The 25,727-nt window shown below is 38.4% G+C and overlaps 1 protein-coding gene and 1 pseudogene across 1 annotated transcript; one reads left to right on the plus strand and one right to left on the minus strand.

Moving 5' to 3' along the window:
• Positions 1-25,727, plus strand: part of LOC135757460 (poly(rC)-binding protein 2-like) — an 85,578-nt pseudogene that overhangs the window by 49,202 nt on the left and 10,649 nt on the right.
• LOC135757450 (uncharacterized) lies at positions 5,419-15,227 on the minus strand. The gene is made up of 6 exons (XM_073812776.1): positions 14,271-15,227; positions 13,955-14,148; positions 7,176-7,323; positions 6,866-7,070; positions 6,367-6,507; positions 5,419-5,519 (listed from the first exon to the last, which is right to left on the minus strand). The coding sequence occupies exons 1-6, from the start codon at positions 14,373-14,375 to the stop codon at positions 5,419-5,421; spliced, it is 894 nt and encodes a 297-aa protein (XP_073668877.1). The 5' UTR covers positions 14,376-15,227.

Below are 25,727 nucleotides of genomic sequence, written 5' to 3' on the forward strand. Positions count from 1 at the left end.
ATAAACAAGAATTTCATAAAAGTCATGCTTAACGCATTAATACACTGCTATTAAAAGAACAAGTTTACTATATACCGTATATGTCATACTTAGGGTTGCCACCTGTCCCGGTTTTACCGGGATTGTCCTTCTTTTTAATAACCTGTCCCGGGTTATGTATCAACTCTCCCGGGACACTGAATGTCCCGGTTTTCGAAAAGCTATGTGAATATGAAATTTAGCGCGCGCACGGCAGAGAGGGAGACCTTGCGTCTGTGTGTGTGTTTGCCTCATTTAGCGCATGTAAGACAGAGAGCATCCTGATTGGCCTGTTTCAGAACATCAACCAATCACTTGTCAGTGTGGGCGGGCTTTTATCTCTTCTCCCGAACCAAACTATCAGTGTATCTAGAAACAGGAGCGCCATGGCAGAGGGAGAGTGCCCCAAAAGCGAAAATATAAGACACATTTTACACCAGACTACACGAAAGTGTATCCCTGTCTTAAAAGAGTTAAAATCTTGCATGGTGTACAGTTTGTAACAGTGACTTCAGCTTAACCCATGGCGGGTTAAATGATTGTAAAATACATGTTGAGGTGAGTTCAACAAGTTTAATTTCATGTGCATATTTGCTAGTTGCTATTTAGACCTGTTTAAAGGTGCAATGGAATATAAATAAAAACAGTTTACATAAATAGTATAAGCAGCTTTAATAAATTGTAAAACTGATTTACATATTTTAACATAATGAACAAATAATTGTGTAACACTTTACAATAAGGTTCATTAGTTAACACATGCACTAATAATAAACTGCACTAATAGCATAAAGCAATTTTTTATCTTTGTTAATGTTATTAATACATTTATTTAAATCTTGTTAACATTAGTTAATGTACTGTGAACTAACATGAATAAACCATGAACAGCTGTATTTTTATTTACTAACGTTATCAAAGATTAACAAATACAGTAACAAATTTACTGCTCACGGTTAGTTCATGTTAGTTAATACATTAACTAATGTTAACAAATAAGAATTGAAAAAAAAGAGAATTGTAAAGTGTTGCCAATAATTGCATAGGCCTATAGAAATATTATGCTATGGGGGGGGGGCTTGTGAGCAAACCAATTGGCCGGGTCATCGATATGTCCAGGTTTTTTATCAGACATGGGTGGCAACCCTAGTCATACTACATAGTTTTATTAATTCCTGCCCAGAATTAAAAAAAATATTGGAACATTAACATGACGCTTAACGCATTAATACAGTGCTATTTAAAGATCAAGTTTACTATACCTTATTAATGAGTCATACTACATAAACAGTTGTAAAATGTTAATATTCCGATGTTTTTTTTATTATTATTCCTGGCAGGAATTAATAAAACTGTATAAGACCCATAAGGTGAATTGGACCCTTATGGCCTATATAACACTGTAACAATGCGTTAGCTCACGTTAATGTCCCAATGTTTTTTTTTAATGAAATTCTGGGCAGGACTGACCCATAGGGTGTGAATTTGATCCTTAATAGCACTGTATTAATGCATTAAGTTTCAATGTTCCGATGATTTTTATGAAATTCTTTTTGTGCAGATTGTTTGTAGTGGAACCCGGAAGATATTTTTTGACCCGGTAGCTATCGAGTATGAACATCCACGCGCCTGTCATTCATCATCATCATTCAAAACGGCAGCATGGAAAGTTTCGTTCTCTTTCGTGGAGGCAAACGCGTTACCATGAAAGACGATGACATGTCTGTGGACAAGATATGCAGGATTTTTCAGGTACATTGTTGTACTTTTTGATTACTTTATTTATCCCTAGTTGTCCTGTTTCATAGCGAAATGTAGCTTAAGTAACGTTAGCCACGAGTTAGAAAACGGACGTAATATATATGTCCAATAATATTAATGATGTTGTTTATGCTATAACTGAATATGTGAGAGACTTAAGTCTTTTTACTGTTTCTTTGGTGTTCTTCCAACTTTTATGGCGTTTATAATGTAAAAAAAATTATGTATCATTAAATCCAATTAAACAGGTCCAGGCAAGTAGTCTGTACATTACAGATGATGCAAACACTGCAGTATTCCCAGACCCAACAGGACTATTTTGCACCTACAGTCTCACACATCGCGCCCATTACGAGGTCCACGGAGATCCAGATCAAAGTCAGCCCCCTGCAAATAGGGCCCTAAACACTGCAAGCGTTCCTTTTGCCTTAATGCGCCGACCTTCATTTTCTGCTTCCACTGACACACCAGGAGCTTCGCCTGGAACTCCACGAGCTGGTGGGCTGTTCCCAGCAAGATCGTTCCAAAGGTTAGTTGTAAATTATGCAACTCATCTCTGCTACTAAAAGTTGATCCTATGATATATTCATATTATTTTTATCGTGTGTGATTTTTAAACTGTCTGATTAATCCCCAGGTCAATCCATATTGCTGAAGTAGTTAATGAAAAGTTAAGTACTTCACGGACAGTGGTCATTCGCTTTTTGGAAGCTGATGCAACTGTTGAAGGAATAACGTCAAAGGTGAAGGATGCCTTAAGCTGTCATGAGCCACTAACCCTCACAGACAGCCATGGAAATGAAATATCTGACTCCGAGGCCACAAGAAGTGAGTTGTATGACCCCCAAAACCTCTAATTAACACGAATGTTGATTTTAAATACAGAAACAAAATGCATGTCCTCTTACTCCTAGGTTCCCAATACTGGAAACAGAACTCCAGAAAAATCTTTGCCATCTCAGAACAAGAATTTGTGGAGTTTCAAAATGGAAGAAGAGCTAAAGTTAGGTAATACAACATACAACATTTTGAAGGTTAAATCATATACCCTGTGAATAAAAAATGTCCATATTTAGGCTACATGCTAGTGACTTTTAATGCTTTTCAAATGTCAGTTCTTATTCATAATTATTATTTGAACTTCATTTGATAGTCTTTTTATTTTTGTTGTTTTTGACCATCCTTTCTTTACTGTTCCTGACATTAAGTCGAAGGACTGACGACGGTTCGAGCCTACAGGAGGTTGTTGCTAAAATTGATCAACTAAAACAAGCTGCCGAGGGCCTCCAAGACATCACTTCAACTATAAACCAGTTGTCTGAGCTTGCAAAAACTCAAACCACAGCCATAATGTCTAATGCCTCTCGGCGCCAAATTAAGGAGGCATTCACCTGTCTTATTTGTAAAGGTATGTGTAAAGTTCAGTAAATTTTTTTCATATGGAAAGTAACCGTAATTTTAAAGTGATAGTTCACCCAAAAATGAATTGTCATTTACTCACCCTCATATTGTTACAAACCTGTGTACATTTCTTTGTTCTGATGAACACAAAGGAAGATATTTTGAGAAATGTTTGTAACCAAACTGTTCGTGAGCCCTATTCACTTGCATAGTAGGAAAAAATAATACTATAGAAGTTAATGGGGTCCACGAACATTGGTTACAAACATTTCTCAAAATATATTCCTCTGTGTTCATCAGAACAATGATATTTATACAGGTTTGTAACAACATGAGAGTGAGTAAATGACAGAATTTTTGGGTAAACTATCTGTAACCCACAGTTCAAATAGAACCATAAATAATATTAGTGATATAAATAATATATATAATAATATATAATATAATAAATAAATAGCAATAAATACATAAGTTATTTAGAAACAACACAATATATTAAAATATTTTGATTTTGTAAAGGTTTCAATTCTTTTAATGATGTTGAACCATCCCTTTAGTTTAATGTCACTGTCCCTTTAAGACACTTTCACAGTTATGCACGAGCTGTTTTGTTTTGTTTTGTTTTTTTAACATAAACGGCAGACGCTAACGTAAAATCGATAAGATACACACGGAATCCAGACACCTTAAACTAAACTTCAAAATTAAGCTTATTTAACACTTTTAATATTTTTTTCATCAAGAGTCATCCCTATAATATCTTAGCGGTGGTTTTGAGGAGTGTTTTGAAGACGGTTTTGGTGAGTTTCACTGTGTTTTAATGTGTATTGAGTTCAATATATTACAGTGTAACAAGTTATCGGTGTACAATCTATGTGTATCAGCTTATGAATGTTTAATGTAAAAAAGGGAAAATGTATGTAATATTAAGATTATTCCCTTACACTTTGAGAGTTTATTGATTTATTTGTGTTTTGAGAAACGGTTTTACAAGTTTGTTGATGTTACCATGGTGACAGTCAGTAGCGAGAGGAATCGCAATCCTTCGTTATCAGTGTTAAACATGAGAATAAGCAGTTGTTACTGTTGAGATAATTTATTTTATTTATTTATTTGACATTTTACAGCAGGCCAGTTTTTTTTCCCCATACACGGAAAAGTTTGTGGACAGCTCGACGACAGATCGGACCTTTGAATAATCAGCGTATTGCGAGACAGCATACGAACGAACAGATATTTCAACTGGATACTAGATGGCGAGCCAACCCAAGGATCTCTAACCTGCAAGAACTGAAACACCGCACTTTGATCGCTTATACGGTTTGACCTGAAAAAAGTGAACCACTGACCTATATTCTTTTGATCACATAGGATATTGACTTTTGAACACATCGAATTGGACTCTGAAATTGCAACGCAATAATTTAAATTTATTGAATGGAGAAATTTGTGAATGGGTGAATGTATGAAAATTGGTTGATGTATTGTTTTTTTTCCTTTTATGTTTTTCTGTTAAAGTGAGACTCCAAAGTGTAGCAATTGCACAAAACAAAAGAAACATTTAAATTCCTTACATCTTACCTGCAAAAGAAGAGTTAGACCCTGTAAAGTGAAACAATCACACTAACATAAGCACACTAAAATACTTACCTGTTCCCTTAAAGAAAGAAGAGTTAACTCAAAAGAAAACTAGAAACAAATATCTTAAAAATAGTTAAAGCAACTGTTCTAAAAGAGCTGATTAAAATTTAATAGACCGGTCTAAGAACAAAACTAACCAGAATAAACCCATACTTAAACCAGTTAAATCCATTTAAACTTATTTAAATAAGAAAAGATTAAATATAAAGGATTTAAAATTATTTATTATACATATCGTACTGTAAATATTTATTGATTATTTATTGACATACATCTTTTACTATAAATATTTATTGATTATTTATTGATCTACATTTTGTGGGGTAAATATTTATCAATACATTTATTGAATAATTTATATCGATATATTTATTTAATTATTCTATTCATCTTACTAACTTACCTATTCCATTTTTTATTCCTGTTCAGTAAACTGCTAATTAATTTATATAAGTTTTCATGTCTCATGTGTCTTTTCTAATATAACATACACCACTCAACGAACCTAGAACTGGTCCAGTAGCATAGTTATTACGATTGCAGTGACATAAGTGCTACATATCCCTTTAAGCATCAATCATTTCTTTGTTTAAAACCTTACAGCTCTATTGTCAGAGCCCATGTTTGCCACATGTTGCCAGTCTCTGGTTGGATGCCGAACATGTGTGGAGCAGTGGCTGTTAACTGCAGACAGCTGTCTAAAATGCAGAAAAGAAGAGTTCAACTCCAAGGTCCATCAGGTTAGGGGTCTCTTGGATGTTCTTTCTTTCTTCAATGAGATCTAACAATGAGATTGTTAGTTATGCATCATTGTTTTAGTAAGGATGGGCATACGTGTTACCAGAAAGCTACAGAGGCTGCAAAGTTTGTATTTCAAGCAAACTGCTGTTAAATTCAGTTCTCAAATTTGTTCTGTAATGTTGGTATGATATGCTGCAACATAATGTTTATGAGTAGAACACTAGTTTGTAAATGCAATTAAGTTTAAGGAAGTTAAACTTACCAGAAAGCTACAGAGGCTGCAAAGTTTGTATTTCAAGCAAACTGCTGTTAAATTCAGTTCTCAAAGTTGTACTGTAATGTTGTATAAGCTGCAACATCCTGTTTAATGTTTATATTAGAACACTAGTTGGTAAATGCAATTAGGTTTAAGGATGCTAATGTTACAGTATCTTCATTCAATCTGATGAGCTTAGTTTTAGACAAAAGCTCAGTTTGTTTACAAGACCACTAAAAAAAAGACTCGACTGAGAAAGACTTGTAAAAGCGGAACGTATTTGGGATAAAGTGCAATTGTTATGTATTGAAGCGGGTTTTACAGTTTCCGTAAAAAATGTTTTTTTACAGTAAACTGTTTCATTGATCATTGCAGGTCACTTGTAACAGGTCACACACAGCATCTGGTGATATCAATAAGATACATACATTGTTCAAAAGGCCCATAGTTATGGTTAATTACATTTTGATGTAGTGATAACAAATCAAAGTGAGAACCAAACTCCATTTTAGTCCATTGTTGGGCTTCTTCAGATGGGAAAGGATTACATCCAAAAATGGATTCCCTTTTCAAAGCTGATCCCAGTTTCTGCTGATAAAGGTCAGCAGCAACAGTACCAACAGGCAGATGGTCCTCTTGAAGTTTTGCAGGACACCCTCCTTTAGCCAGTTCATTTGGTATCCCCTTTCCTTTAGGATGGGAGAGTGAGTAGTTAGATTTAAGAAGTTATGGACTATTATTAACTTTTCAGAACCATGGTTATTTTGTGGTAACCATGGTTTTACTACCGTAACCATAGTGTTTTTTTTTTTAACTGTGGTAAAACCATGGTTTATTTTTGCAGGGGAATTTATTTTAGTTTGTCTCTCACAGGAACAGAGATGTCAAAACAGAATATAATTTTAATACTGGAATTTTGTTTGTGATTTGAACTAGAAATTTGTCAATCAAATTCAGAGTGAAATTTAAATTCTCATCCTGTAATTTAAACTGCTTAATTAACAAAACATGCTTTTAATGCAGCCAGTCAAACTAAATGAATTATACCTGGGATCCTGTGTGCATTCCATGCCTCTATTACATTTGTGATGCCAATCCTAGCCATTTGGCATGTCAGGTTTGATACACAATATTTGGATGTGTTGTCCTCCATGTCCAGTTCCTCCTGGTTCACCAGATGTACCAAAGCTGACTTCAAAGGGTAGTTGACTCTGGCATTGACCTCTGACCACATTCTCTCTCTCACATGGTTCTGTGCATGTTTTAACGATGGTGTTAGTATGCTTGCAGTTTTGCCTCACAAAATGCCTTAATTGCAAGAAAACAGAATTTATTTTCAACAACACATTTATCTCACCCTTGTAGAAGGTGTCTGAATGTATGGCTGCCTTTGAGTATTGTGTCTGTGTTGCGCCAGCTTTTCTTGGATGAATAATGTCAGATAAAACTCTTTTCCACAGTCAACTCTGACCTGGTCCCATAGTCCATAGGAAAGCACAGCAGGTCTGACTCAGAATCAAACACACAGACTTAAAGGTGTAGCGGAGGATTTTCTAAAATTTTAGAAAAAACCCGCTGTTACGGTCAGCTCAAAACTGCAACAAAAATGACGATCCAAACCAAAAACGTATAATGAAGAATATCTTTTATTACATAATTCTAGGGGTTAACATTTAAAATTAGCACATTAATTTAATTACTGACGACAGATCCACAAACAACGCGCGATCAAGTGGCAGCATGTGATGATGTCACTTCCCATGTGCCATGACCCATGTCTCAGAGGCACTTTTATTCGTACGTCCCGATCTATAACAGGTGTTGTTCATTACGCCAGCACCTAGAAGAAATCACAAGAGAAAACAAAAACACAAAAAAACCACACCCCCTTACACCATAACACCTCCCCCTTTAAGATAGAGGATCCTTGTAAAGGACCTATATTAATCAGAAAAATAAGGGTTACAATTTACCAGATTTTCTCAAAATGGTCTCACTTGTAACTGGAACCACGGCAACTCTCGGCACCTACGAAAACAAGTCAGTCACAGTCATAAGTTTTTAAATCAGGAATCCAGATTCTCACATGGAGCCCGAGACAAGGCATCGGCCAACACATTCTCGACACCCCTTATGTGTCGAATCTCTAATGTATAAGGCTGCAGAAAAAGAGACCAGCGTATAAGGCGCTGATTTGGGCTCTGCAAAGAATGCAAAAAGGTAAGTGGATTGTGGTCTGAAAACACCACAATCGGAAAAGTGCCACTTGTCAAATAAACTTCAAAAAACTGCAAAGCCCAGATCAATGCCAATGCCTCCTTTTCAATAGTAGAATAATGCAACTGGTGAGCCTTAAACTTCCTGGAGAAATAACAAACTGGTCTTTCTATTCCACGTTCATCAGTTTGTAATAAGACAGCTCCGGCACCAACTTGACTGGCATCAACCTGAATTTGGAACGGGTATCCAATCCGAGGCGCAGCCAAAACAGGTGCCGTACTAAGCAACAGTTTGACATTGTCAAATGCTTGTTTACATTGCAAGGACCACTCAAATTTCACTCTCTTCTTCAATAAATCGGTCAGGGGGCTACCACAGAAGAAAAATTTGAACAAAAACTTCTGTAATAGCCCACCATTCCCAAAAACCGCATAAGCTCTCGTTTTGTATTTGGTGGCGGAAAATTATCTATTGCCAGTACCTTAGCTCGCACAGGACGTACATTTCCCTGCCCAACTACTTTCCCCAAATAAGTCACAGTCGCCTTGGCCAACTCACACTTGGCCAAGTTGACTGTGAGCTTAGCTTCAGCTAATCGCTCAAAAAGTGCTTGAATACGTACAATGTGTTGTTCCCATGAATCACTGTACACAACCACATCATCCAAGTAAACAGCACATCCATCCAAACCAGAAGTTACACGGTTCATTAAGCGTTGGAAAGTAGCTGGTGCATTTCTAAGACCAAAACTCATTACTGAATAAGAATATAGTCCAGAAGGAGTAATAAATGAAGCAATATCCTGTGCACGAGTGGTTAAAGGCACTTGCCAATATCCTTTGAGTAAATCAAATTTACTAACATACAGAGCAGAACCAACCGCATCTACACAATCTTCCATCCTGGGCAAAGGGAACGAATCTGGTTTTGTAATATTGTTAAGCTTCCGATAGTCAGTACAGAATCGGTACGTACCATCGGGCTTTCCCACCAATAAACAAGGTGATGCCCAACTTGAAAAGGAAGGTTTAGCGATGTTATTCTCAATCATGTATTTTATTTCAGACTCAAGATGGCGTTGTTTTTCCAAAGAAACACGATAAAAATGCTGGCGTATTGGCTTGGCGTCACCAACATCTATATCATGCTCTATCACATTAGTACGCGAAGGAGAATCTGAAAACAACATAGGAAAATCTGAAATTAAAGAAGACAATTCATCTCTCTGCTTAAGAGGCAAGTGTTTAACAAACTCATCCAGTTTCTTTAAGGTTTCAGAATTTTTAAGCCGAGGCTGTAAAATACCATCCTCGGGTACCTTAACATCCTCAGCCATTTCAGTCACAGAAGATGCTATGGCCACAGCAGCTGGAGCTTTCTCGGACTCACTGAAACGAGAGTAAAAAGGTTTTAACAAATTTACATGGCACAGCTGTGAATGTCGCTTCCGCTCAGGAGTTGAAATCAAATAATTCTGCTCTGAAACTTGACGTACAACTGTATAGGGACCCAGAAACTTTGCACAAAATGGAGAGGTAGGAAGAGGCAACAGAGCCAACACCTGGTCACCTGGACAAAACACACGAGACTCTGTGTTCCTATCAAACAACCGCTTCATCTTCTTTTGCTTATTCAGCAAATTTTCTTTAGCCATTTGACCAGCCAAAAATAACCGACGCCTGAAACCCTCTACATATTGTAGCAAACCCTGAGGTGGGTCAGATACTTCCTTTAATCCATCATGAAGTAAAGCCAATGGTCCACGCACTTTATGACCAAAGACTAACTGATTGGGACTAAAACCCAGACTATCCTGAACCACCTCACGAGCTGCCAACATTAACCAGGGCAACCCCTCCTCCCAATCACCCTTTAACTCCACACAATAAGCCCGCAGCAACGACTTCAAAGTTTGGTGGAAGCGTTCCAAAGCCCCTTGACTTTGTGGATGGTAAGCACTAGACTGATTTTGCTTCACACCAAGTTGCTGCAACACTTCCTTAAACATATGCGAAGTAAAATTGGATCCCTGGTCACTTTGAATAACTCTTGGAATCCCAAACACAGAAATAAACTGTGTCATAGCTTTAACAATAGCACGGGTAGTGATTGAACGAAGCGGATAGGCAGCTGGATATCTAGTGTTCTGGCACATTACAGTAAGAAGATATGCACTTCCTGACTTAGATGGAGGTAATGGACCCACACAGTCTATAATCAGATGTTGAAACGGTGTATCAATTACAGGTATGGGATATAACGGTGCAGGTTTAAGGCACTGATTTGGCTTCCCCGTAAGCTGACAGGTTGAACAGGTTTTAATAAACCTCCTTACATCTTTCTTTAACTGTGGCCAATAAAAATAACGCAACAAATGGTTGTACGTTTTATTAACCCCAAGATGCCCCACAACATCTCCATGTGCCCAACGCAACACAGTATCTCGAAGAGATATTGGCACAACAACCTGTTCATAAGGCTCACCTATGGGTACTTCCCTACCAGATAGCCATTTTCTTAACAGGAGGCCATCCTCAACAAAACAACCACTCATTGCACTCTCTACCTCTTCCGGAGCTAGCACTTCAGAAAACATTTCTTTCAGACTGGGGTCCTCCCTTTGTGCCACCACCAACTCCTGACGAGAGACTGTAGGGAAAAGAAGAGAAAGATTAGGAAACATTTTCCTTCTATCCCTAATCTGTCTAGGTTCCTTATCCTGATTTTCGACAACATTTTTACTCATTGCCCGAGTAACAGCACACGTTAAGAACACATCAGGAAACTGTTTATCACCATCCGCCTGTTCAAGTAAAGAAGGAGAATCTGTTACAATAGGTGGGGGTGGTACATCCCTCCATACATGACCTCCAGCCAAATTATTTCCCAAGATTACAGCAATGCCCTCCACTGGTAAAGAGGGTCGCACACCTACTACAACTTGACCAGTAATCAATTCAGATTCAAGTACCATAGTGTGCAAAGGTACAGACAAAACTTGTAACCCAATTCCTTTTATCAATACCTCACTCCCAGTACTGGAACTCTCTGAAAATGGTAACACGGTCTCCAAAATAAATGTCTCTGAAGCACCAGTATCCCTAAGGATCTTAACTGGAATTTTCTCATTACTCCCAACCAGAGACACAAAACCATCAGTAATAAAAGGAGCATAACTCAACTTTTCATCACTACACAACACCAAATTACCTTGAGCAGTATTTACATCAACCCCCTCAACTACTTAAGTAACCGAGGAAGCAGCAAGAGCAGGTTTTAGATCAGATTTAGAACGGTTCATTTTTGCCTTAAGGGCTGGACAATCTTTTTTCCAATGTCCCTTATTTAAGCAATAAGCACACTGATCACTCTTGTCACCAAAAGCTCTTAACTTTTTCTCAGCTTTCACATTAGCAGGCAAAAATGGAACCTCCACTGAAACATTGTCCACAGAGCTATTTGGACGACGCCAATTAGTTCTTTTTACATCTTTATGGGTCAACACATATTCATCGGCTAAAACAGCAGCAGCCTCTGCACTCTGAACGTTTCGCTCTGTTAAATAAACAGACAAATTTTCTGGCAAAGTATTTCTAAACTGTTCCAACAACAACAACTCACAAAGATAATTAAAATCCTCTACCTGTGAGACTGAGCGCCAACGATCAAATTGAATCCTTAGCTCCCTTGCAAACTCAGTAAATGTTTGTTGTGCCCCTTTTCTTAAAGCTCGAAATCGTTGCCTATAGGCCTCTGGAACCAACTCATAGGCTTTTAGCACGGTTTCTTTCACTTTACTATAAATCTGACTGTCCCTAACAGTAAGAGTGGAATACGCTCTTTGAGCTTTACCATAAAACACACATTGTAACAGAAGCGTCTGCTCAGAATCTTCCCACCCCATAAGACCTGCCAACCGCTCAAATAAATTAAAAAAAGTATCCAAATCATTATCATCAAATTTTGGCATCAATTTAAGAGCACAAGCCACATCAAAAGCTTTTGGAGTTGAATTGTAGTTTCCCAATCTACCCTCTCTAATCAGAGCAAACCTCTGAGCCTCCACATCCAACCTACGCAATTCAACTTCCTGACTCATTTTATTCTTTTCCATCTCCAAGAGCAGCAACTGTTTCTGTTGTTCAAATGTAAGTGATGTAACAGTCCCTTCAGGAAATTTCGTTTTAGTCTGTTCCTGATCATCTATAAGAGGTAAAGGGCTTCCTAGTTCACATGTCAAAATGCCTAATTTTACCAGAGCAGCCTTAATGACCAGCCCCAGTCCTTCCTTTAGACTTTTATCTTTAGTGGTAAGGGGAATTTTAAATTTGTCTGCAACCTCTAATAGCTGTTTTTTAGAAAGCTTACTAAAGCCCTCCTCGGAAGGATGTTCAAAAAAATCTGTCAATTCTACACTCATTGTGAGACAGAAAAAAAACTAACAATATTTACAAACTCAAACTTCTCACATTTAGTGACGTTTCCCACCTACCTAACAATACTACCTCAACCCTAGACTTCGTACTTCAGCCAAGAGCTAAGTGACTTTAAGCCCTCTAATACCGTCAGCGCCAACCTCTCTCGGACAAACCAAAGAGAGACAACATCTGCGGCAGTGCCCTCAGCCCAGCGTCGGCACAAAAATAACAAACTAAAATAATAAAGGGTCAACGCAAGCGTTGCTTCAGCCTAACCAGGAAAAGTCACAAATGTGAGAAGTAACCTAACACTTAACCTTGCGCTTTTCACAAAGTCCTCGTGGAACTTACAAATATCAACTGCTGATACCAGACTAAAACTCTTGAGCAAAACACTTCAACAGCACAAATCAGTTTCCAAATAAATGTTAAAGTGTTTACTCACCCATCGCCATATCCTTTTCCATTAAAAGTGGAAGAAAAGACGAAAAACTTCACAAACTGGCAAAAGCATCAAACTACACAACGATCTGTCGGCAGCTTCGCGTGCAAACAGCTTAACTGCTGATAACGCAAAACAGGTGTTTCCAATTACTAGCGTGCTTTACAACACAAATGCAAACAAACGCACAGCTGATTTAACTCGTCTATGCGAATGACAAAAACTGGAAAAACATAAGTATGAGAGGAAAACAAAAACTGGGAGAAATAATATAATAATATTTTCCTCTTAAAAAACAGAAAAGGACGAGCTCCCATTTTGTTACGGTCAGCTCAAAACTGCAACAAAAATGACGATCCAAACCAAAAACGTATAATGAAGAATATCTTTTATTACATAATTCTAGGGGTTAACATTTAAAATTAGCACATTAATTTAATTACTGACGACAGATCCACAAACAACGCGCGATCATGTGGCAGCATGGGATGATGTCACTTCCCATGTGCCACGACCCATGTCTCAGAGGCACTTTTATTCGTACGTCCCGATCTATAACAGGTGTTGTTCATTACGCCAGCACCTAGAAGAAATCACAAGAGAAAACAAAAACACAAAAAAACCACACCCCCTTACACCATAACACCCGCCTTCTCCACTTTTTAAAAAAATGCAATTGCGCAACACTCCTGATTGACAACTAGGAGGACCAATAGTCTTGATGATCCACCCGGAAAAAGACAATTCTCCGCAATACCTTTGTTACATGTTACAACATGTTTGAGCTCCGATCAAAAAAAGTGTGAGTGCATGCTTCTGGGGGAGTGAGCGGCTCCAAAGGTTCGGCCCTTTTAGGTTAAAGGTGAGTGCACCTTAATAAACCCCAGTTAAAAAAAGTTAAAGTTAAAAAACATATTTTACAACAGAAAGGTTTCAAAGTATTTGCCAAATTATTACATTACAAATCTAGGTTAGAACCACATTTTTAATAATCTACTGTCAAGTCACAACTCTGCCCTAAAAAATTAATTATTAGTACTAGTAAAGTTATCTTACCTGTAAACTTCCTCATAAATGATTATATTATTCTTTACTGGCATGGTGGAGTGACCGACCACCTTCTTGCTGAAACCGTCAATAGCCATTACATGGGTCACTCCAAACATAACAAGCTTCTCATTTTGATCTACATGCAGCTTGTGACCCATGTATTCTGCACTGTAGGGTATGGGGTTCAGATTTCGGGCACCCTAAAATATAATAAACACATTATTATAGAAACTCAATATTCATTAATTTTGATGATTAGATTCTGAATCACCAATGTTCTTTTGAAAATAAATACAGAAAATACAAAGCTATTTAACCTTACCTGTAGTCTTGCAGTGTGGTAGGGTTGATGAATCCCTCTCAACACTTTACCCACTCTGCCCTCAGATGCTTTAACCCCTTTTGCAGATAGATATCCAGTCATCATTTTCCGGCCAAATGACGATCCAGTCTAGGGGGTGGAGGTTAGATAAATAGCTAGATAAATGATCTCTCAATCTTTCTCTACATATATATCAAATATCAATTATAAATACTATTTTCTGATTTGCTGGCAGATGTCCATTAAAGCAGAACCCCAGCCTAAAACAATATGCTTCCACACTATATTTCATCACATATATGTAGTTGATTGTGGTGCCATAAAATGTACTAACTTCATATAAAATTTAAACTTTTAACTGCTACAGTAACGGTGATTTAATACGTCATCAAATCACTGAAAGAAAAATGCACTGCATAATTACATAATTATGAACGTTCTGAATGGGGGCGGGTCTTGAGGCGAGATGATTGACAGTAGATTATATCGTTCTTTGATTGACAGCTGCACAAGATGAGCTAACGTTAGCTTGCTTTGCTCGTGTTCATCATAATAACATGATAATGACTTTTTACGTAGTATGTTTACCGTAGTTACACAAAACAAGCAACAACTAAGCCAAATTATGTTTTAGATATTTTGACCATTTTACATTACATGAGTACGCGGGGAAACGTATTTGCAAGCAGGTTGAGTGAGCAGTAAAAGAAGCTGTAAGGCTTGTTTAACTTCATGCGGCGCCGCAAGAATCGACACCCGGATGACGTCAAAGAACCGCGAGAGCGATTCGCGAAATCGTACGGAGGACTCTGCTTTCAAATCGCTCTCGCGGTACGTTGACGTCATCCGTCTGTTGGTTCTTGCGGCGCCGAATGAAGTCGAACAAGCCTATAACTTAGTACCACAAATAGTTTGGCTTCTCTTTAGGTTAAGCTCCTCATGTTTCCTTCATAAGTATTAGTCAAACTACACAGAAATGCCTAAATGTGTGGCAACCGGGCTGTAACGATACACACACACACAAAACACAAAAATATATACTCGGTATATATGGGGGGGGGTATATGTTTAGTTGAATTACATACAAAAAACTTAATTATTTAGTTTAATTGAAAAGTCTAGAATTAATTTGTTAGCTATGTTTAAAAACCTACCTCAGCAATACCATCGGCGACTTCCACTTCGAGTTGGCTGTCAGGGCAAGTCTCTGACAAGCCCTTGCTCAGCACACCATCTCCGCACATTTCTCTCCGAAAAACCCCGTGTTGTGCCAAACTGGGTACATAATGCAGCGGCAATATCACCACAACTCAGTCCATTTTTTTTATTTTCTGCAATAAAATCTGCATAGTCGTGCAAAGACATGTTCCATTGACATGAACAGAACAGTTTATGCAAGTCCCTTATAGCAAATACCCTTTAGGGAAGCCTGCAAGCTTAGCATAAAAATGCGTACTGCTACAGTATGCAGTGGAAGAGTTTGTTGATTAACAGATTAAATGTAATCTTAAATTCCTGCAAAAACTCTCAAATGTAACTGTAATTGACCGTCACCCCCGCAACAGATGTTACAGGTCTCCCAGTGGTAGAATGCCGAAAGGTTGGTATCTCCCTAATTAAAGGATCTTTGGTCATACTCAGTAGCTTCCGGGTCACTACATACAATCTGCACAAAATTAAGAAATAAGATTTTCACACGTGTGTTTTAATTCCCGATTTCCAATTATAAACACATTTTTAAAAATCGGACAACGGGTAATTTTTTCGTTTTTCTTTTTCAATAATCAATACAAAAACCCGGAAACAAGTAATTTCCCGATTTTTGTTCTCCTATTTCTAAATGATAGTCGGGAAACAGTTCGATTACCTATTTTGTTTTTCTGATTTCAAAAGGAAAATCCATTGGCCGCCAAGTACACGGACCAGTTATCCTGTGTGAAAAATATTGTCCGTGATTGAATGTCAGTTGTTACTGAAAACATTGAATTTTGGTGGAACCTGAAATCTTGATCTAATATTGAAAAGTAATTATTGAGTGTATTTGATTTAACAAAAGATAAATTAACAGAAGGAAGGTTAATAATTAAAACAGAAGAATCTGAGATCAATACAGTTACGTCTGCATTTAAAATAGCCCAATTAATCAGAGGGATCGTTTTAGTTGGCCTGAGATAAAAAGTTTTTTCAGTTGTAAAATTTATGTGTCCAAAAAAAATTGTGGGATATAAAGAACTGACAGTGGAAGTGCTAAGTATAAATTTGAATCAAATCTTAAAAGTGGTTGTGTGAAATATAAAGTGATTGGTGAAAAGGAGATCAGTGTAACATGGAAGTAGCAACAAAAGAATTAGGGCGTGCTATCACTGTGGCCCCGGTAGAATGGTGTAACTTACAAGATAAAGGGTTTGATGGTACAGCATTGGCTGAGTGGTGTAATGATCTAAAATGGTATACCAGAAGTAACAAATATAAGAAAGGAGAGCAGCCTCCCTTTCACTGGCCAGAACAGGGAACGTGGAATAAAGAAAAAATAAAGAGTATGAAAATTTGGATGAATCATTACATAGCTAATCAGGAGTTGAAAGCGAAAAAGGATGGAAAGAAAGAGAAAAGAAAAGAAAAGCTTTGTCAGATGGAATGGAATTGTGGGAAAAAGCTAGAGGTTGCTGGAGTAAGGAAGCTGAAAGAGTGATGGCTGATAGAGAAGAGGTCAGAGCTCAAGAGCTGGCAAAGCAAAATGAAAGAATAGAAAAGACAAGATTGCTAGAACAGCCATTAGACACTGCAAACCAATTACCTGTGATAACTACAACAGTTAAGCCACCGCCCTATGCACCGCCCACTGCCCAGGCCCCCCTCAATCCATGCCCTCCCTCTAACACGCACACAATCACCCCTCCCTTCACCACTCTCTCTGAAAGTCACCCTTCCTTCACTGCTCTCACTCCAGCCCCAACCACCCCTGTTGCTTCACCAAATGCTAGCACACTGTATCCAATTATTAAAGGAACTATGCAGCTTAAAGGGGAATTAGAAGTTGAGGGAAATTTGGAACTGTATGATGAGATGAATAGAGGAAAGGAAGAATCAATCAGTGAACAAAGTCAGGCAGCAGGAGGAGCCAGTCAGTATACCAGGACTCAGCTAGAACATCTGGATCGACTAATTGAACAGAGAGCAAAGGAAATAACAGAATGAACTAAAGATGTGAAGTATTTGGGTTTAGCAGGGCTATCGCAGGACAGAGAGCTGGGTAAAAGATTACAAGAGGAAGAAAGGATGATTTTGGAGCAAGAAAGGCAGGATAGAGGGAGAGAGCAAAAGAAAGGGTGCTTAAACAACAAAAGGTTAGGGCAGTGCATGCTATGGAACAGAGAAAGCGAGAAACTGAAGAATGGCTAAATATGAAAATGACACAAGAGTACCCAGCCTCTAAAGGTGGTATAGATATGACAAAAATGTCAGGACCTGAAGGATAAAGAACTTACAGAGCTAAGATCTTGGTAGAGGAGAGAAACAGAGATTTGAGTATAGGGACACATTAGCTTTAGACTTTGACCCAATGGAGGACAGATCCCCATTATTGAAAAGTACCCCTAGAGGTGGAATGAATGAGCCAGGTGTAAGTGTATTTCCATTGCGTATTGGAGGAAAAACCGCTGTGTATGTTCCATGGGCTCATAGGGATTTAGAGACTATAATAAATTTGTTGCCAAGTTTAAGAGACGGTGCTGGTCCCTGGATTGCTGCGTTGGAGAAAGAGACACAAGGTATAAGATTGGCGGTGGGTGACATAAAAGCATTACTGGCAAAAATTACTAGTTTAAGAGAAATGGAGGATGTGTTGTGGTTAGCAGGTATGGGACAGAGCAGGGGCGATTCTAGGATTTTCATTTTAGGAGGGCTCAGCCCCCAGTAAGGGTATGATCAAAAAATATTATTTAACTATTAGGTTGTATACTACTAACCTTATTGCAATCCACTATTCCATTGTATTCCCTGTGTGTCACATATGGGACTAGAAAATTTTCATTTGGGAATGGAGATTTTTTTACAATGAAGACTTCCTGATTCATTATTCACTGTGCAAATACACATAAACATTTCCAGTACAAACACATCATTTTACTGTTTGCATTTCTATGCTCACATAGAAACCTTAGCCAAGGATTTTTTTGACAAAATAAACTTTTAACCAGAAAATAAGATAAATGTGTGTGTTAAAACAGACAGGAAACAGACAGATCGGCTTACCCATCAGTCTGTTAGCTGCCTTGACATGTCAAGATCACATATATCCCAGCACATAGAGCCTTTTTTACCAGAGTACCAACACATCTCGACTGTGTCTGTTCCTCGAACAAATAAATACAGAGCACCGTCTACCTCGTCTCGTACAAATCTTATTAACATAAAATTAGAACACAATACACTAAAAGATGAAACTCAAATGTTAAAATTCGGCCTTCTTAACATTAGATCGCTTACCAATAAAGAACCTATTATCAATGAAATAATTACTGACCAAAACTTAGATGCGCTCTGTTTAACAGAGACCTGGCTTAAAGCAGACGATTACATCAGTTTAAACGAATCCACCCCACAAGACTATTATTATAAACACGTTCCTCGCCTAAAAGGGAGAGGGGGTGGTGTAGCTACAATATACAACAAAATGTTCAAAGTAAACCATAAATCAGAACTAAAATTTAATTCGTTTGAAATAATACTGTTAAACATGGAAATAACTGATCGTAACAACAAACAGCTTTCGTTCATTTTAGCTACCATATATAGGCCTCCGGGCCACCACACAGATTTTCTTAAAGAAATAGCAGACTTCCTATCTGAGCTTACAGTCACTGTAGACAAAGCTCTTATCGTTGGTGATTTTAACATCCATGTGGATAACTCAAAAGATGCATTAGGACGTGCGTTTATGGATGTTCTAAATTCTCTCGGTATTAAACAAAACGTGTCTGGACCCACGCATACTCGTAAGCACACATTAGACTTAATTCTGTCACTCGGACTCAATATTAATGACATCGAAATATCACCCCAGAGCGATGCCGTTTCAGACCATTGCCTTGTGTCATACACAATACTTCTAGATAGGACCGCTCAGTCTACAACATGCTACAGATTAGCCAGAACAATAATTTCCACCACTAAAGATAGCTTTATTAGCACTCTTCCAGACCTGTCTCAAATGAAACATGTAGCAGATAACCGTGAAGATCTGGATATTATAATAGAAAACCTGAACAACGTTTGCTCTAGCACGATGGATGCCGTTGCTCCCATACGAAAAAAGAGAATCAAAGGAAAAACGCCAGCTCCATGGTATGACCATCATACTGCAGCCCTTAAAAAAGTAGCTAGAAAAATGGAAAGAAACTACCGAAACACAAAGTTAGAAGTATGGCGTTCAGCATGGAAAGAGAGTGTTCAACACTACAGACAGGCTATTAAAACCGCCAGATCTACCTATCTCAGTACGCTTATTAAAGAAAATCATAACAACCCTCGTTTCCTCTTTAGCACAGTTGCGAAACTGACTAGAAACAAAGAACAAACAGAAACCAATAGTAAATTCCAACACAATAGTAACGACTTCATGAACTTCTTTACTAACAAAATTATTTCTATTAGGGAAAACATAGAAACTACGCAAGCAGCCACCACTCAACCCAATAGTACATTTACCACTAGATTATCATACGAACATCTTGAGTCATTTAAACCTACTACAATAGAAGAGCTCTCTAAATTAGTAACGTCATCTAAATCATCTTCCTGTATATTAGACCCCGTTCCCACAAAATTACTAAAAGAGGTATTTCATGTAGTGTCCGACTCGGTACTAAATATCTTTAACTCATCGCTAGAATTAGGATACGTTCCAACAGCTTTCAAACTAGCAGTTATTAGACCGCTCATTAAAAAACCAAACCTTGACCAGGGAGATCTTAATAACTTTAGACCAATCTCAAATCTACCTTTTCTTTCTAAAATATTAGAAAAAATAGTGGCAAGCCAGCTACGCACATTCATAGCGAATAATAATACATATGAAAAGTTCCAATCAGGATTCAGGCCCCACCATAGCACAGAGACAGCGCTGCTTAGAGTTACAAATGACCTCCTATTAACATCCGATCGTGGTGAAATCTCAATCCTTATATTACTAGACCTTAGTGCAGCCTTTGACACAATAGATCACAGAATCCTACTCAATAGACTAGAAAACTATGTTGGCATCAGTGGTCAGGCGTTAGCCTGGTTTAGATCGTATCTAACCAATCGATATCACTTTGTTTATGTAAATGAGGAAGAGTCACATCACTCCCCCGTTAAATACGGCGTACCTCAGGGATCAGTTCTAGGCCCTATCCTATTCTCGTTATATATGTTACCTCTAGGAGACATTATCAGGAAACATAACATAAGTTTTCACTGCTATGCGGATGATACCCAGCTTTACATCTCGTCACATCCTAGCGAAACCCACCAGTTTGCTAAGCTAACAGACTGCATTAGTGATATTAGGGACTGGATGGCACATAACTTTCTTATGCTAAACTCCAATAAGACAGAGATACTTATTATTGAACCAAATCGCTCCAAACATAATATGTCAGATTACAAGTTGCCCATAGATGGCTGCACGGTGGTGCCATCTTCCACGGTTAAGAATTTAGGCGTAATGTTTGACAGCAATCTATCTTTCGATAGTCATATCTCCAACGTCTGCCGCACAGCATTTTTCCATCTTAGAAATATCTCAAAAATACGCCATATGCTGTCTGCATCAGATGCAGAAAAGCTTATCCATGCTTTTATGACCTCTAGATTAGACTATTGTAACTCGTTACTCGGGGGATGCCATGCAAATCAGGTAAACAAGCTACAGCTGGTTCAAAACGCCGCCGCAAGAGTGCTTACTCGATCTAAAAAGTATGACCACATTAGTCCAATTCTGGCATCTTTACACTGGCTACCAGTTAAATATCGCATACAATTTAAAATATTACTAATCACCTACAAAGCCTTAAATGGCCTAGCGCCCTCGTATATAAAAGAACTACTATCAGAATACAATCCACCACGTAAACTGCGATCACAAAATTCGGGTTACTTAATTATCCCTAGAATATCAAAAGTGTCTAAAGGTGGTAGATCCTTTTCCTACTTAGCCCCTAAGCTCTGGAATGATTTACCAAATAATGTTCGAGTATCAGACACAGTCGATCAATTTAAATCTAAACTTAAGACATTCTTCTTTAACAAAGCATTCACATAGAATGTCCAGTAAATGTACTTTTCCCGCAGTAGTTATTTTGTCTAGAACAAAGCACTCACATACCTCATACGGGTAATTTACTCTTGCCGCAATAGTTAGCCTGTCTGGAACCGAGCTGAATTAAACCACTATAATGTATGACACTTGCATTACATGCGAACGGCCCCTACGCTAATAGAATTCTGTTTTTGTCTCCCTGTCTCGTCCTCGACTCTGAGGACAATGAGACAAACAGACCCAGTTCCTGTTGCTGTGAAGGTCATCGCACCACTAATCAACTGGCTGTCCTTCAACGTGACGCCCAACTGATGCGCGACCAACGGCCACCGGCTGAACCAGTTTAATCCGCTTACACGCTTCCTATCCCTACCGTGTCTATATATTATAAATATAAATATTAATCTCTCCCTAGGGTTTTTTGTCCTTCTAGGATTTTTTCCCATTGGGTTTTCTCCTAGGGGGTTTTTTAGTCCCAGGGAGAATCAGCCAACTTTGGCTTAACTTAGCACTTTACTGTATACGTTACATTATTAATATGCTCGCTTACACGGTTTTTTATCCTTAGCCGCTATATTCTACTTCTTATACTATGTATTGATTTTCAATGTTCTCCTCTACATCTACTCATGTAAAGCTGCTTTGCAACAATTAACAATTGTGAAAAGCGCTATATAAATAAAATTGAATTGAATTGAATTGAATTAACATAAATGTAAACATAAACCAGATTTGCTAATCTTATAGGTTAATATTATTAGTTGATAGCCACTGTGTTAATCTGGGAATTATACAGATCTGAAATATAGAAAAGGGGACTGACCAACAAGTGATCTACCTTAATACTGAGTTGTCAAGATGCAGTATCATGTGGTTTTCAGGACAGGGTTTAGATTAAGCCAGGACAAGGCCTTAGGCCCTTAGTTAGATTAGAATGTTTATGTAGTTTTTACAAGCATACCTTACAAAAATATTACAGGTGTGCATCTTGAGACAAAACAATGTGACTGATGTATTTTAAGATATGTTAGTGCAAGCTACTTTTAGTTAAGAACTAAAACTCAAACAGGCATTTTAGTCTTGAACTAGACTTAAGCCCTGTTTGGGAAACAGCCCCTATGTCTATACTGTAGGTCAGGGGTCTCCAACCTTTTTATAAGCAAGGGCTACCACAATGGATAAAACTATCTGGATGGGTACTTACTTTCTGATATAGTTTAATCAAAACTATTTTCTTTTACATGTTGATACGGTTAAGTATTGTTTAAAATGTTAAGATAGGTAAACCAAGCCAAGCTAATATTAAAAATACCACATTGAACCCTCAAAAACTTACTAGGAATACACAATGCCAAAGACAAATACACAGGTGCCTTACACGTTTTAAAAGGTTTTCAGGAGTTCAAATGTTGAAATATTAATATTTTAAATGAAATGAAACAAACATATTTAATAAGCTATACTTTACTTATATTGTTAGATTTTAAAAAAGTTATTTTACTGCAAATATAAGGTGAAATGCCAATTAAAAGCTCGATTTGCACATTTGATCCAGTTTTTCCACAAAAAAAAAACTAGTTTTATAAAAGGATACACTTCACAATAATCTGGTATTTCGCTGCATGAAATGATCTGCCTGATGCGTTCAGTACAACAACTGTAAAGCAATGCATCACGCCAGCACCTGAGTTAAAAACCTGTAATGTTAATAAGCAATATAGATGCGTGCTTTTACTGGTAACTTGACTGACCTGCTCCCTTCTTGGCGAATATTTCTGTGATTGATTTTGCAGCATCTCGCTGCGTCTGTCTCTCTCTGCGTCTCCTTTGCGCTGCATATTTGTTAGATAAAGCCAAAAAGCAGTGGGTTGCCGCCGTTTGGTCATGTGGTGGCATTTTCTCACCGCGATTGACTGACTCGTAGATTTTAAGAGGTCCGTCATTCATTCATATCATATTATTTCACATGTCAACCTGAGCTGACTGCACGGCAGGTTAGAACAGCCGCCAGGTCAAGATGGCCAGTCCGCCCTGTACTACTGATGTTCGCTCTGCTCGGTCCCCTGCGGATTGAAAAACGCGCTAAATCCATTCTGACTCAGATCAGGGGAGGAGCCGAAACTTGACGCAGCATTCCGCCTTTTCTAAAGAGTTTTTATAGGGGACTGAAGCGATCACAAATTAATGAATCAAATATTTTTTTAGGGTGAAGCCCCCCTAAAATGAGCCTAGTGACGCCCCTGGGACAGAGTGTGGTTTCATCTGATTTTGACGGCCAGGCTATTGACTGTTACAGAGGCAGACTTTGGGGTGCCTTGAGAACTGAGTTTCCTGTCAAGTTTGACAGCACCAAACTGACCCCCGCTGCATTGGGTCTGGAGGACTGTGCACTGTGGATTGCTAAAAACATGCAAACTTGGAGAGGGCAGGGGCTGAGAAAGAATCCCACTGACCCAAGAGACTTTGAAACCAGACTTTTCAGAAAGGAACTGCTGGACGCACTGCCAGTGTCTGTGCAAAACAAACTGAGTGACACCCCAGGGCTAGATGCAATGCCACACAGCCAGTGGGTGGAGACCCTGAAACACCATGCTTCCAAACACCAGAAACACGAAAGAGACTTAGAGCAACAAGCTAAAGAGACTGAACGAAAGCTGGCTCAAGTTAGTCTGGAGGAAAAGAAAAGATATCAGTAAGGCCCCCAGGGGAACCTATGTAGTGGGATGGGCAGGGTGATATGAGTGAGCGAGCCACTCTCAGGACGAAAAGGTTGCAACATACCCTCCTAACAAGTCTGAACAGGTAGCTGATCTGCCAAAACAAGCTGCGGATCAAACCCAAAATCGGAACCCATGGCAGCATCCCCATGGCGCAGCACCGTCTCAGCCAGTAGTTGTGAATGTGATGGCACCTAATGGACAGAGTAGAGGATTTAGTGTTCGAAAATGGTGAAGAGGTAGAGGAAGGGGATATTTTCAGAACAGGGCATCCGCTGATCTGGGTCCATATTTTGGGCAAAACAATGTTTGCTGGGGATGTGGGGAGAATACTCATGCTAGGCGTGACTGTCCAACAAACCCATGGAAGCAATAGGGGTGTTCGGAGGGTCCCATTAACCAACAGGTAGCATTATCCGAAAATGATTGGGAAGAACCTAAATTAACATGCACAATTAATGTAGTGAAAATTGAATGTTTAATTGACACTGGGGCTAAATGTAGCTCAATTGATCCAAAATTGGTACCTGGGGTTGTTGCATCACAATCATCTGTTAGAACAATGGGATTTTCTGGAAAACCTATGGAAATGTGTATCAGACCAATTATGGTTCAGATAGAAAGAAAAAGGAAAATCCATTTCTGATGGCACCTCAGGTTCCAATCAAATTAATTGGAAGGGACATTTTGTGTAAATGAGATGCTACTATCAAAACCACACCATAGGGATTAACATTGCAGTCAGTGTCGGCGCCACGAGCGGGCCCTAGGGGGCATGGCCCGGCCACTTGAGTCACTGTGCCCCCTTACTTCTCAAAATAATAATGAACTTAATATTTTAAAAAAATGTGCTGCAAATACATTTGGTTATACAATGAATACTGATTAAAATTCGGAGTATAATTAATAAAAACATAATAATTAAAATACTAACCCACAATGCAATGCTAACATATAGTCAGCCAGTTACATACAGGCAGCCACTACATTTGAACAACACAAATTCTTAAAGCTATCCCCAGTGTTTTGTCTGCACTGAAAGTTACTGTCATGTCGGGGTCTCAATCGCCATGCGTGAGAACTCAATCTGTCTAAATAATGTACACTTGTAATTCTTGGCATTTGAGCAAGACGAAGAAATTTCGCGACAAATAAAAGGACCTTCTTAAAAAGATTTAAAAAGTCCTCTCGTCGCCTGCAGCTCTTCTTAAGGTAAAATGCATAGTTCATTCTGGTGTTAGATAATGTCAGTAACATTGTTTTCTTTTGCTGTTATTTGGTTATGTACTGGTCTTTATGATTTGGGTGAGTTATCCAGTCTTGCACTTTACCGTCATTATAAGTTATGTTTTTACTGTAGTGAGGGATTTATTTGTGACAACAACTTGGCTGGCTGTAGCAATCCCGCTAATTTCACGGTTGCTATATGAGTAAATA

Source organism: Paramisgurnus dabryanus, chromosome 19 (genome assembly GCF_030506205.2).
Source record: "Paramisgurnus dabryanus chromosome 19, PD_genome_1.1, whole genome shotgun sequence".
Lineage (NCBI taxonomy): Eukaryota > Metazoa > Chordata > Actinopteri > Cypriniformes > Cobitidae > Paramisgurnus > Paramisgurnus dabryanus.